Consider the following 15,140-nt stretch of genomic DNA (forward strand, 5'->3'; position numbering starts at 1 on the left):
ATAGTTACTGCTGGTAATGGTCCATGCAGTGATTCTTAACCAGGGGCAGTTTTGCCCCCCATCCCCAGGGATATTTGGCAATGTCTAGGGACATTTTGGTTGTCATGAATGGGAGGAGGTTGCTACTGGCATCTAATGGGTAGAGGCCAGGGGTGCTGCTAAATATCCTTCAATACACGGGACAGCACTCACCACCCAACAAATAATTATCTGGCCCTAAATAGCAATGATGCTGGGTATGCAAAATCAGAGTTTCTCAATCCCTGGTGCGGTAAAACTAGATCACGCGTATATTGTTAACATTGAAATTGATATCACCTGCTCTTTTGTATTTTATCTTTTGTCATCATTTATGATAATAAAATTAATACATGTTTGTAACAAAAATTCAAAGTATTTGACTTACAAAGTAGAAAATTCCTGAAATTTCAGCTCTCAGAAATAACCACTATTAAGGTTTTCATCCAGACTTTTTCCATTAGGATATTAACATATATATAAATATATTAATAATTTTTAAACAAAAGAAATGCCTAGTACTATACATACTTTTCTGTAACTTGCTTTCTCACTTGGACATTGTACTATATTAATACTTCTATTATACCATTGTATGGATGCACTGCAAATTTACCTCTCCAACCTCCTGTTGATTAATATTTGCCGTTTTCTAATATTGTATTATTGTGACTAGCACTACAGTGAACATATTTATGTGTAAATCTCTGTGAATCCTTGAGAGTATTTCTGTAGAATATTATTTAGAAGTAGACTTTCTAGACCAATGGATATGATCACTAAAAACATGAGAGAGAGAGTCATATTTCCCTCCAAAAAGGTAATACAGATGTATTTGAAAGCAGTTGCACAACATGTAAAAAAAAACCATAGGTATAGTAATACCCTATTTCTAGGAATGTATCATAAGGAAATAGTCCAAAATTTGTAAAAAGCACAAATATGTTCTTTCACACTGTTATTTATAGTAGCAAAAATATTAGAAGCAACTTGTAAATGTCTAACAGTGGGAAAATGTTAAATTATGTTATATCCATTTGGACCATTTTTGACGTCTTTAAAAGCCATGGTTAGAGAGACTATGATAATACTTATGTCACTGTTAGTTGAAGAAGCAGAATTTAAAACCATATATTCATTATGATTACAACTAAACATGAAATAGCATGCATGTAACAAGAAGTGGGGAAAGAAATACAGAAGGAAAATAAGATGAAGCTGTCAGGGTAGTGGAATGATGGGGTGATTTTTCACCCAAATTGTACACTGTATTATTCTCTGGATTAAAAAAAAATTCATAAAAATGTTGCTGCCGCAAGATAAAATGTTGATTGATGTGGAAAAGATGAGTTAAGATTCCAATTCAGAGGCCAGCGTTTTACTAAAACAGAAGAAAACAAACCTCTCATCTGTTCTCAGTCCACAATGATTTTCATGTGTTCTTATGCATTTTGGGGATTAAAGAATAAAATAATGATTAATATGAATCTTGAATTTACGTGAACTAATCCAGAGAAAGCACCCTCAGGAGGCATGGCGTAGATATTTTGTTCTACCCAGCATTTTGAAAACTATCACCAGGGAGAAAAAAGTTTGTCATGGCAATATCCTTTCTTTCTCCAGCCAGCTGCTATATTTTAATGTTATAATGTGGTCATACCTCATTTATGGTGGTAGGGCCCTTTATGTGTAGGCAAGATAGCATGACATTAAAGGCCATTTCATATTTATTAAAACAATGTCAAATCTACTGGTCCCCAAATGATCTGGTCACTTTGAACATTTAAACACAAATGTTTAAAATTTTCAATTCAGATTGAATCTCAGAAATTCCTAGATGCCATTATCAGAAATTAATGTTAGTGCTATACTTAAATAAAATAGATAAAATTAGGAAGTTTTAGTTTGGTCTTAGATTTTGTTTTTGCTTTTTTTTTTTTTTTTAACTTAACCAAGGAGTTATGAAAAGAATTTGGTGTACATGATATAGCAAGCCCATCTTTTAGCCTTGAACCAGAAAAAACATTGCAGTAACCACAGGGAGAATTCATTATATTCTTAGGAATGTGTTTTTTCTCCTTCTTTTCTTTGACATGACTTGTATGATGTCTTTGAGTCTGGACTTTTCATGAAAACGCTGGTACCTCAATTAACTGAGATGAGAACTGTCTTAGTAATGGTAGGCATTCTTGCCAGAGACCTGCTGGCAACAGTGATTTTCTCAGCCATTTCTATTTTCTGGGGTGACTGTTTTAAAAGAAACAATTTTAGACCAGGTTTGGACTGTGAGTTCAAGATGGAGAGTGTCTCCTGTAATTGTCTGTCTTGGCCTCTTATAGGGTGACTTTCTTTCAGAAGTTTGAGGTGGAGGATCCAACTGGGTATGCTAAAAGTACTGTTGAGTGGATTCTAATTCCTTGTAAAGCCTTTCAAGCCCTTTTTCCTATAAAAGTCCATTTCAGTGAGTGAATAGATATCAGGCATTGGGCCCATTCTGGTTTTCTAAAAGTTGAAAAGGTACTTCAGTCGTCTTTTTTCCCATAGGAAAAACAAAATGTGACTGGGTTGAGTATTGAACAATATTCTTTGTATTCTTATGCCTCTGCTGGGAATAAGTGGAATTTTTCATTAGTTTGTTCACATTAGTATGTTAGGGCTTTCAGGCACTCAGTACTAGTAAGTCTTAAGCAGAGTCACAGAAGAATGGTACTGCCCAATATCTTGAGGCTGGAGGAAAAGGCTCAGTACAACTTTCATATAGAGGACCTGAGAATGTTCTACCTCCTGAAATTGTCATTTAAGTAAAAGCTGAGTTTTCTTGCTAGCTGGATCCACTGCAGGGTGTTTTGGTAACCTTTTGTCCTTAGTTTGGCAATTTGAATCAAAAGTTTTTGGATTTTTCCCCTCCTCTGATTTCACCTTTCAAGCTCTACACACACTAGATAATGTTTTTATTTATTTATATATTTTATTTTTTTAGATAATGTTTTTAAAGTAAAAGTTGCTTCTAGAAGTAAGAACGATCTCTCTTGTGTAGCTCAATAGTAGCATACCAGCCAGCTGGAGACAACAGCCACACCTTTGATGTCACAGCCATGTTCAAGTCTATTGGGATTTTCCTTGGGATCTTCAGTGGATCTTTCGCAATGGGTGCTGCTACTGGAGTGGTGACAGCTTTAATATCCTTTTATTGTATTTATCTTTTCTTGTTAACCTGACAAAGTAGTTGAATGCTGTGTTCTGTGGTCTCTCCTAGTTCCATAATGGGCATTGTGTTATAATCATTAACCTTATAACCAAGTACTTGGTTTGCAAACATTAGGCAATCATCTTTATCAAAAAATAAAAGAATTTCATTGTTTTGTGTAGGGCTTCGTGCCCTCAAACTTTCTCTCCAAGTCTAATTAGACACAATGGCCATTTAGGGGTGAATTTTAAGGTTGTAGACTAAATTGATATAAAGGTAGCTGTAGTCCAAAGATCCTCTGGGTGGTCTGCACTGCTGCTCAGCCCGGCAGTCATTTGCTCTTTGTTAAATAGGACAAATAGGAAGTGTACAACCATGATGCTAATTGAACATCATCTCAGCTCTCACCAATTTTAGCCTTCTGCTTTAGAGTCCTAGGCACTGCCAGCTAGTTTTCTATTAGAAATATTGGGCAATTCATTCTGGTATTCATTCAAAAAACATTTTTTGATTGCCTGCTGCATGCCAAATGCTGTGCTCTGGGTATCAAAAATAAGCAAGACAGGCATGGCCTCTGCCTTCCTGGAGCTTCTGGTATAGAAGCGTTGACACGTCACCTCGTGGGACCTCAGTGTAGGAAGGTGGAGGGCAGGGACAGCAGGGAAGATGAGTGGGGCTAGATGATCTCTAAAGAGCTTCCAGCTCTAAAACTTCTAAGATACTTTCATATAAAACAAATACTTTTTTCAAGAATCCCGAAGTTTGCTATACTTCAGCTTTGTGCTGGAAGAGACTTGTCTTATGGCTTTTTACAGGTGAACTGTGTGGCATAAAGGGGCAGTAAAAAGAGTTCTGAAGAAGGAGCCAGAACAGATAGTATCTCTTCCTCAGTACTTCCTTGAGGGTCGGAAGGGTATCTTGTTCGTCTTTTTGTTGTAGTACACGTTTGTTGATTCCAGCCTAAGATCTGTCACAGCTTGACACGGGCCCTTCCACTGTCAAATAACAAATATTTTTTAGACTAGTGTAAGTGACATGCCTCAGTTTCTTCATCATGGAATGCTGTACATCACAGCGGTGTTAGAGGATCAAATAAACGTGAAATCTCATGGAAATGACGTATTTTTAATAAATGTAAATTGCTATAATTATGGAAGCTGTCTTGCTTTGGGTTGCAAATTAATGGTCAGAGTTGCTATATTGTGCATCTGATCTTTTGCTCTTGTTTCTACCTGTCCTTTCCTGTGTGATTTCTGGCAGAGCATGTGATACCCATAAAACAGTTGGGTTGACTAAGCTGTAAGACTTCCTCAGGGAAAGGAAGGCTGCTGACTCCTCAGTATGATGCTCATTTTAACAGTTTCTTCACTTTGGTGCCTCCTTATTTTGTGACTTTTTTGTTAGAGAGACTGAAGAACCCTTCTTTTGCTTTCATGGCTGCCTTGTTTCGACTATTATTTTTTCCAGTCACACTTCTGTATTACGAGATCTAGTTACCAGCCTTGACAGTCTTACGTGACAAAGTTCACCAAATTACGGGAGTTCCAGTTGTTGGAGACAGGTTTGTTCTTCTTGATGTCCTGGAGTACCTTCCTCTTGGCTGAAGCATGGGGTTTCACAGGTAGGTTACTTTCTCCTTTTGATTGTAAACCCTTACAGGGAGGGACTTTGCCAGTCAATTTTTCCACAAGTGGACCAACTCCTCTAGTATTTGAACACGCTTGTTAGGGTTGGGATTTATGCTGTCACTTTAGAATGTAAAAAAGATTTTCAGTGGAATTGGTTGCTCTCAACAAAGTCAGTCACAACTGAAAATTTCAACCCTGGGCATATAATCTACTTCTGTAAAATAAGAGCCTCAGTATAAAAGTTGGGAACTCCCCTTGTGTGTGAACTTGGAACTCGTTGTCTTTATAGGTGTGGTTGCAGTGTTGTTTTGTGGCATCACACAGGCCCATTATACATACAATAATTTGTCCACGGAGTCTCAGCATAGAACTAAACAGGTAAGAGAAACTATAGTTTGTAAATAAACTTTTCCTTCTTACAGTGAAACAGAAGTCTTTTTTTTTTTTACTGGAAAATAATGTTTGATCTGTTCAAAACAGTGTCTACTCATTTCAGCTCCTCTTCCTTTGACTCCAGAAATAGATGGGATTGGTAGATTGAAGGGTGACAGCTTTTAGGGTAGCGATAGGTCAGCAGAATAGCCAGGGGCTATTATTATTGTGGCTCCAGTGATCAGTCACCTTCTTTTTCTAATCTAGTGACTTTTAAGGGGAATGTTTTAGAAGCTCACTCAGATCTGACTAGAGCTACTTCTGTGTGATATAGATAAGATTAACTGCTGATCTGACTAGGTCTACTGCTGGGTCGTACAGAGAAGATTAACTTCCTTCCATCTTCCTTGAGGCTCTTCCAGGCTGCTGTGTTTCCAGGAATGTCAACCACATCAGTTGTTGGGCTTCTTATGGTGCTGAATGATCAGTTCTGCAGGGTACCTGAAGGGAATTATAAAGCAAATAGGCATAGCGTTTTCTAGTCTTAGGAGGTATATAGAACAAATACATGAACAATATGTAATGTCTGGAATATAAACAAATGCATACTTCATTATGATTGTGTTGAGAAATAGAAGCTTTCAGTTTTGCCAAATGATTAGAACATAGTGAGATTAGCCTGGAAAGGACTCATGATAAAGCACGAGCAAAGGTACTTTTTCTTTTCCTCTTTCTTCCGGTGCCACAAATTTAGTGTATGGCCTATGCTTTTTCCCTACCCCTCAAAAGAGATTAGGCATTTTTTCCCCCAAGCACATACGTTGGAGTTACAAATCACTTTTACAGATTAATTCAGTGCAATAAGTGTAGAGAAGAAAATCAGCTAAAGGATTTGGCATTTTTCTAGACAATAGTGTGGGGAATAAAATAAACAAGGTAGGAGTTTCCAGTCTTGTTGGTGATATGAAGCTTGTATACATGAAAAAAACAGACTAATAGAACTTCTAGATTGTGTGTTTCAGATTATATGTCATACAAGAGGTCAGAGAAGCGGGGAAGCAGTTGAGGCGTGAGGAGCTGGAAAGCAATCTAGAGGAAGTGGTGAGCCTAGAGAGATGGGGAGGATTCAGAAAACCCTAGGGGAACCAATACCAGTAAAATCGAGAAGAGAAGGTAGCAAACATCTGGTAATAGATGGCAGGGACGCGTAGAGCAAGGGTTGGCAAACAAAGGCCAGGGCTTCCTGTAAGGTATGTCCGCTAAGGATGGTTTTTACATTGCTAAATGATTGGAAACAAATCAAAAGAAGAATATTTTGTGACACATGAAAGTTACATGAAATTCAGATTTCAGGGCCGACCCCATGGCTTAGCAGTTAAGTGCGCACACTCTGCTACTGGCGGCCCGGGTTCGGATCCCGGGCGTGCACCGACGCACCAGTTGTCCGGCCATGCTGAGGCCGCGTCCCACATACAGCAACTAGAAGGATGTGCAACTATGACATACAACTATCTACTGGGGCTTTGGGGAAAAAAAAGGAGGAGGATTAGCAATAGATGTTAGCTCAGAGCCGGTCTTCCTCAGCAAAAAGAAGAGGATTAGCATGGATGTTAGCTCAGGGCTGATCTTCCTCACAAAAAAAAAAAGAAAGAAATTTGGATTTCAGTGTCCATCAATAAAGTTTTATTGACACACAGCCACACCCATTTTTTAATGTATAACCTGTGGCTGCTTTTGTGCTACACCCACCGAGTTGCGTGGTTATGACAGGGACCACATGGACCACAAAGCCTCAAGTATTTGCTCTCTGGCCCTTCACAGTAAAAGTTTGCTGACCCCCGGGGTTGTGGATTAAAGCAGGGACTCTGGAGTCAGTGTCGTTCCAAATCCTGGTTGCACTACTTGCTGGCTGTGTGACTGGGGGCAAGTTACATAACTTCTCTTTGCTTCAGTTTTGTCATCTTTAAAATGAGGATAATAATAGTACATCCATCACACAGTTGTTGTGAGATTAAAACGAGATAATGCGTGTAAAGTCTTTAGCATAGTTTTGGGCACGTAGTAAAAACTGGATAAAGTTTAGCTATTATCATTAAACAAAAAGTCATCATAATAGTATATTAAATCATTTAATGTTAATTAAATATATACTTATTTATTTAAATTTTTATTCACATTTCTCAGTAATAAGGCAACCCCAGTTTAGAAAGATTAACTAACTTGCCCAAAGCCACACAGCTAGCAGGTGGAGAAGGCAGGATTCAAAGCCGAGCCATTCTGACTCCTGAGCTCATGTTGTGACTTCACCGCTACCCTGTTTTGTGGGGCAGAGGACTCGTGTTAAAGAGCAGTGGTAGATAACTGTGATGGACAGAGGGATGCCGAACTATGGAAGGCCTTGAATTCATTCATTCAGCAAGTCTTGGATCCCTGCTCTGTTAGTAGCACTTGAGGAGGCAGTGATGCAGTGACATGAACAGGTGGGGGGTGGGCAGGCAGCAGGGGTGGGTACAGAGCACGCGACTATAATGCATAAGGCCTTACTCCCTAAACGAGAGCTGAGACCCACGTAAACAGTGAAATCGCATGGCAAGGCAGTGATATGAGAGTTCTCGTGAAGCATTCTGTGCCAGGATAAAAGTATTTGAACTGGATCTTACAGCCTGCAAAGAGGGAAATGTCTTGAAACTGCCGTATTTAGAGAGATGCATTGGGTGGTGGTGTGGAAGATGGGGGTGGCAGGGATACAGTTAGGGTCCTTTTGCAGCATTATGGGTGGGAAGTGATGAAAGCTAGACTAAGACAGTGGCAGGGACAACCAGGAACATTCCAAAAGAAAAATGGAGAGGATTTGGAGGAGGAGGAGGAGAATGACTGAATATAGGGATTGGAGAAGGGAGGCTGATTGCGGGAAGAGGTGAAGCAACATTCCTGGCTTTTTCTGTGGGACTAGAAATGTCATCTCTACATTTACTCCCCTCTGAATCACATATTTTTGGGGATTTACATGAACTTTACATGTTTAAAGTGTTTCATTATCTTAGTAATAGTCATGTTTTCAAATTGTGTGACTTTATTTACTGGACTAACCTTTTAAAATTTCGTTTCAGTTGTTTGAGCTTCTCAATTTCTTGGCAGAGAATTTCATCTTCTCCTACATGGGGCTGACGCTGTTCACCTTCCAGAACCATGTCTTTAATCCAACATTTGTAGTAGGAGCATTTGTATCCTTTATTATGTGTTTTATTTTGAAAAGTTATTATTGAGATTTTCATGTTTTTTGGAGGTGTGGTTGATAAGAATACATTTAAGTATATAAAGATTTCCTCTGAGTAAAACAAATAAGAATTTCAACTCTTTTTTCTATTCTTTTCTATTTTCCTTTTTTGTTTATTGCACAAATAATCCTGATAGAGTGAAATGACAGAAAAAGTCTTCTACCACTCTGCCAACCCAAAAGATAAAATTGTTTGTCCTCTATTACTAAAGGGAAGAAAGAGAGAGTAGATACTGGAGAAGAGTTTGCAGTCTGTGCCACAGGGCAGTGGTTGAAAGATGATGAAAGGCTGAAGGAGGCTGCTTTTCTCTCTCTCTCTGTCTCAGTGTCTTGTTGAGTTGAAAATCCAGTTAAAAGGGAGAAGTTGATTACATGAAAGAGCGGCCATCAATAGTGCCAGCCTCATGAGAAGGCAGGAGGAGATGGAATCCAAAGCATGTGGGGAGGGATTGGCCTTCAGTGGGAGGAGGCACAGCTCCACCATTGTTCCAAGAGAGGACAGGGTGTGTAGAGATGAAGGGACATTTGCAAGATGGTGTTCCTGTCTGATAACTTCTATTTTTATCTGTCAAGTAGGAGATGAGACGTCTGCTGAGACTGAGATACAAACAGGTGGCCTATCAGTTATCTATTGTGTAACAAATTACCCTATTTAACAGCTTAAAACAACAAGCATGTATTATCTCACACAGTTTCTGAGGGTCAGGAATCCAGGAACAACTTAGCTGGATGCTCAAGAATCTCTCCTGAGGTTGCAGTCATGCTCTGGGCTGGGACTATACTCTCTCAAGACTTGACTGGGTCTGGAGGATCCACCCTACACTACTCACATGGCTGTTAGCTGGAGGCTTTAGTTTTTCTCCATGTGGACCTCTGCATGGGGCAGCTCACAACATAGCTTTCCCCAGAGGGAGTGAGCTGAGAGAGCACCAAGATGGAAGCCGACGTGCCTTTTATAACCTAATCTTGGAAGTGACATACCATTATTCCTTCGCCATATTCGTTCTTTTTTTTTTTTTTTTTTGTGAGGAGATCAGCCCTGAGCTAACATCTGATACCAATCCTCCTCTTTTTTTGCTGAGGAAGACTGGCCCTGGGCTAACATCCGCACCCATCTTCCTCCTCTTTATATGGGATGCCGCCACAGCATGGCTTGACAAGCAGTGCGTCAGTGCGTGCCTGGGATCCAAACCGGTGAACCCCGGGCCGCCGCAGCGGAGCATGCACACCTAACCGCTTGCACCACCGGCCGGCCCCCTTCTGCCATATTCTATTGGTCACACAGATGGACCCTGGTACAGTGTGAGCAGGGACTACACAAAGATGTGAATACTAGGGGTCAGGGATCATTGAGAACCATCTTGGAGGCTGGCTTCTACAGGTGATAGGAGTTTTGAGGAGAAGGTTTGGAAACAGTTATTGTAGAGAGTGGAAGAGTGAGTTGACCAAAAATACGCAGTAGGATTGCTGAGCAGTATTAGAGACCCATTTGAGTTTGAGGAATAGATATTAACAGTAGAATCAGTCTGCCCCATTGTATGACATTGTTCAGGAGTACTTAGCTGTAAATGTGGAGAAAAAGCGAGTTGGGTCTCTCTGGATTTGGGGTTATGTCAAGTGGATGCAGTAAAAACACAGAGAGGGGCAAGTGAATGGAGGGTATTGGGAAGAGTATTACTAAGGTGTGGCTAAGAAGGGAAGTGAAGAAGGGGAAGGACTCTTTGAGGGAAAAGTAGAGGGGTCTTTGGATTGGAGGCCCCATGAGGGAGAAGAACGGTCTGAGTGGGCTAGATGAACACGAAACGTGGAAGGAGAGATGGTGATCAGACAGCGAGATGCTTGAATTAGTGATTTTCAAAAGAAATATTTAGAAAACCACCTTAAAATGAAGATTCTGCCAAAGAGATTAGCAGAAATATTTTTTTAATTAAAACTCTAAGTAGGATCTCTGTGAGAAAGTGAGGTATTACTGAAATGCCATTCTGCAGAGTCTTAGTCTACTGGGAATGAGCTTCAGGCAAAAAAGATAAAGCCCTATTAATAAGAGAAAAACCTTAGCTGGAAATCTCCCATGAGATCAGTAACTTCATATCCTGCTAGTCTTTGAGACGTTTTTGAGCAGTCAGGTGGCTTGATCCACTATTCTTATCCAGAAACAAGGCAAAATATTCTCTATAGGTTTCTGAGTCTGGTAGGAATTGAAGTTCCTCAATACAAAATCCTACCATGAAAATTGACTCTTACCAGGAGAGAGTTGTTCTCTTGCTGGCTATATTAGGTAGGATGTAGGTTTGGTTTCTTGTGACAATGACCCAAATTAACCAAAGTTTAAACAAGATAGAAGTTTCTTTCTCATGCAGAAGTCTGAACTGGTGTGGCAACTCTGCTCCACAGTCATCAGGGACCCAAGCAACCTTCTTACAACCATCCCTGGAGAGTTTCCCTTGTTCTTAGGGTCCAAGGTGGCTCACTGGCATGTCTGCCAATTCCCTTTAAATACACGATCCAGAATATGCACACATCACTTCTACTTAACATGCGTTGGTTACACCTACCTGCCAGGGAGGCTGGGAATTCTATTCTTTATCTAGGTGGCTATGTACTCAAATGAAAACTGGAGATGAGAGGGAGGAGTGTCCACTACCATAGAGTAAGGGAAGAATAGATGTTGGGGATATAACTAGCAGTCGCTGCCACATCGGCCCACATGTTTTGTTTTTATTATTTTGTTTTCTTTTGTTTTTCTTTCAGGGAATCACTATTTTTAATAACCTTTGTATTCTAAAGTAGTTTTAGATTTGCAGAAAAATTGAGAAGATAATACAGAAAGTTCTCATATACCCCACACCCAGTTTCCTGTTAACATCTTACGTTAGCATGATATGCTTGTCACAATTAATGAACCAATATTGATACATTATTTTTTGTTTGTTTGTTTTTGTTTGTTTTTGTGAGGAAGATCAGCCCTGAGCTAACATCTGCCGATCCTCCTCTTTTTTTTGCTGAGGAAGACTGGCCCTGGGCTAACATCTGTGCACATCTTCCTCCACTTTGTATGGGACTCCGCCACAGCATGGCCTGACAAGCAGTGCGTCGGTGCGCACCCGGGATCTGAACCCTGGGCCGCCGCAGTGGAGTGCACGCACTTAACCGCTGTGCCACTGGGCCAGCCCCATGATACATTATTATTAACTGAAGTTCATACTTTATTCAGATCCCCAGAGTTTTCCCCTAATGTCCTTTTTCTTGTCTAAGATCCAATCCAGGATACCACATTTCATTTTGTTGTCGCGCCTCCTTAGGTTCCGGTTGACTGTGACAATTTCTCAGATGTTCTTTGTTTTTGATGACTCTTGACAGTTTTGAGGGGGTACTGGTCAGATGTTTTGCAGAATGTCCCACAATTGTAATTTGTCTGATGTTTTCCCCATGATTAGACTGGGATTGTGTATGCACTGGGAGGAAGACCACAGAAGTAAATTGCCAGTCTCATCACATCATATCAAGGGTACATACTTATTAGCATGTTAATAATGTTGGTATTAGTCTTAATCACTTGGCCAAAATAGTAATTTGTCAGGTTGCTCCATTGTAAAGTTACTCGTTTTTCCTTTTTTCTATATTGTGCTGCTTGGAAGGGAGTCACTGCAGGGAGCCCACACTTAGGGAGCGGGGAGTTAGGTTCCATCTCCTCGAGGACAGAGTTTCTACAGAATTATTTGGAATTCATTGCACAGGAGAGTTCTCTATTTTGCCCCATTTATTATTTTAACCTGTCACTTATTTATATCAGTATGGACTCATTAATATTTATTTTATACTTTGGGTTATAATACAGTACTACTTTTTAAATTTTGTTGCTCAAACTGTTCCAGCTTTGGCCATTGGAAGCTCTTTCAGTGGGCTCCTGTGTCCCTTTGATGTACCCCTGTCATTGTGTTTCTTGAATTTTTTTGAGCACTTCCTTACTTTCTGGAACTGCAAGATACTTCAGGCTCATCCTGTATATTTTCTTCCCCAGCCCTAGAATCAGCCATTTCTCCAAGGAGCCCTGGTTCCTTTTATTGGGGAATGGTATTAGCAACCAACATCTGGGCTCTAGGTGTACTCAGTACTGCTAGGGTGTCCTTGCTTCCAGGCCCTCTCAGCTGACAGAGCAAGGAAATATATATATGTATATACTAGTTCCTGTATGTGTGTGTGTGTACATATGTACAAAAGTAAATATTCATGTATGTAACCGTCTGTATCTCTGTTAAGCTAAACATGAGTTCATATGGATGTCTCCAACTCTAATCCATTACCATATGGATCATTCTAGCCTCCTCCCCTTGCTGATCTGTGAACTCCCATTCCAACAGTGAAAAACCTGGTTCCCACCATCCGCCATCCATTTACTTAATTGTTCAGTCCCAGCATACACAGCGGTATCAGACTTGTTAACCAGTAGTCCCATGGGAAACCGCTTGATCAACGAGCATGTGGTGCTTATGTGCAGTTCCTTTTGCCTTTAGTCTCACAGACTCCACCAGTCAGCACTGTTTCCTCTGCCTTGTTTTGTTTTTAATCTTATATTTTCCTTTATATTCCTTTCAGAAAATGGGGCGGGGACTATATTGTAACCCCTGAAATAAAAATTGTATTTGTAAAGCAGGAATCTCTATAGATAGCAATCTGGAGAAAAAGACGTTAAAATTGGTTTCTAGTTAAAACCATTCTGAATTCCCATGAAGCCTGCCCTTTGAAGCAGGGTGGAAGTATTGGCTCGGAGGAACACATCGGGGCTAGCAGGAATTTCAGTGGTAGGAGGTGTTTGAGCTGCCCTTTTCTTTGCTCTGAGGAAGCAGTGTTACTCTTCCTCCTACCAACATTGACAATTAAAATGAATTAACCTATTATATTAATAATCTCAAGATTATACCAAAGAAGCTCTGCTCTTAAATGTGTTTCTATTCATCTAATGAATTTCCTATATGTCAGACCTACACTGTCCAATTTGGTAGCAACTAACCCCATATGATTATTTAAATTTAAATTAATTAAAATCAAATAAAATGAAAATTTCAGTTTCTCAGTCACTAGCGACATTTCAGGCACTCACCGTGTTGGACAGTGCAGATATAAAACATTTCTGTCGTTGCAGGAGGTTCCGTTGGACATTGGAATCAAAAGACTATGTGTTAGAAACGGAGCTCTCTAAGATAGCCTTTCACCATCTTGACTGTATAGTCTAAATAATTGTTAATAATAAAAAGAATTATCCTTAACCTATTAATAATTTTAGATTGCTATTTTCTTGGGAAGAGCTGCCAATATTTACCCCTTGTCCCTCTTACTTAATTTGGGTAGAAGAAGTAAGATTGGATCAAATTTTCAACACATGATGATGTTTGCTGGTAAGTTATAGCTTTCTCTCTTGCCCACTCCAAGAAACCACTCGCAACACATATGCCAGCTGGATTTTAAATGGAAATGATATGCTGGTAATATAAGACTCCCTTAAACATTGAAGTTGCAAACTCCAATAGAAAATTCTTTTTATAGTGTCCCATTCCCTGCTATGGGAAATTTTTCATGTTCTGGTTCCAAATTCCCGGTTCAGAAATATTCACACATAGTGGAGAAGATAAAGATTAATGCATTTTCACAAAAAATCTGTATGTGAATGTTTATGGCAATTCTATTCATAATTGCCAAAACCTGGAAACAGCCCAATTGTCTTTCTTCTAATGGGTGAATGAATAGCAAACTGTGGTACATCTGTGCCATGGAATACTACTTAGCACTAAAAAGAACAAAGTATTGATACAGCAACATGGATGAACCTCAGACACATTGTGCTGAGTACAAGAAGCCAGTCTCAAAAGCTTACATACTATGTGATTCCATTTATATGACATTTTCAAAAAGTCAAAAGCATAGTGGTGAAGAACAGATCAGTGGTTGCCAAGGGTTTGGCAGGGTGATGGAGAGGTTGGGTTAAAAAGAGGTCCCACAAAGGAATTTGGAAGGGATGATAAAACAGGTCTGTGTCTTGGTTGTGGTAGTAGTCACACACCTCTATGCATTTGTCAAAAAGCATGGAACTGTACACCAAAAAGAGTAAATTTTACTGTATGTAAATTTAAAAATAAATTTCAAAAAATTGTTAAAAGATGTGTGCATGTCAGTATCACCTACTAATTCTATTTATTTGTGTATACTTATGTATGTTAATATGTATTATGTATTTCTTCACGTGATTCTAAGTTCTCAGGATGTGCCTTATTTCTTTGAATTTATGAAGCTCACATTGGTAATGAGTTATTAAAGAAATACCTCTTTCATTCCCTTGTAGGCCTTCGTGGTGCAATGGCATTTGCCTTGGCCATTCGAGATACTGCCACTTATGCACGGCAAATGATGTTCAGCACCACACTTCTGATTGTGTTTTTTACTGTGTGGGTATTTGGTGGTGGCACCACTGCCATGCTGTCATGCCTGCATATAAGGTAAGTAGTCACTGGGGACCTCATTTTAATATTATAATTCAAGTTACTTTTCTTTTAATCAGGAGAAAATTTTAAGCTTTGATAAATCTATAATGTTTCATTTTTTCCCTTTAAAAAATATGTAATGTACAGAAAAAAAATGGAAAATATGCAAAAGAAAAGTAAAA

At 39.5% G+C, this 15,140-nt stretch overlaps 1 protein-coding gene across 2 annotated transcripts in view; it reads left to right on the forward strand.

The window, feature by feature from the left end:
* The window catches only part of SLC9A6 (solute carrier family 9 member A6), a 53,668-nt gene that overhangs the window by 18,472 nt on the left and 20,056 nt on the right, over positions 1 to 15,140 (forward strand). For both annotated transcript variants that reach the window (XM_058536824.1, XM_058536823.1), the window contains 6 exons: positions 3,056 to 3,202; positions 4,726 to 4,826; positions 5,123 to 5,211; positions 8,316 to 8,429; positions 13,767 to 13,878; positions 14,820 to 14,973. In XM_058536824.1, the coding sequence (XP_058392807.1) occupies positions 3,056 to 3,202; positions 4,726 to 4,826; positions 5,123 to 5,211; positions 8,316 to 8,429; positions 13,767 to 13,878; positions 14,820 to 14,973 (717 nt within the window). The remainder of the gene's footprint in view (positions 1 to 3,055; positions 3,203 to 4,725; positions 4,827 to 5,122; positions 5,212 to 8,315; positions 8,430 to 13,766; positions 13,879 to 14,819; positions 14,974 to 15,140) is intronic.

The sequence above is a fragment of the Diceros bicornis genome, chromosome X, assembly GCF_020826845.1.
Source record: "Diceros bicornis minor isolate mBicDic1 chromosome X, mDicBic1.mat.cur, whole genome shotgun sequence".
In the NCBI taxonomy this organism is placed as follows: Eukaryota; Metazoa; Chordata; class Mammalia; order Perissodactyla; family Rhinocerotidae; genus Diceros; species Diceros bicornis.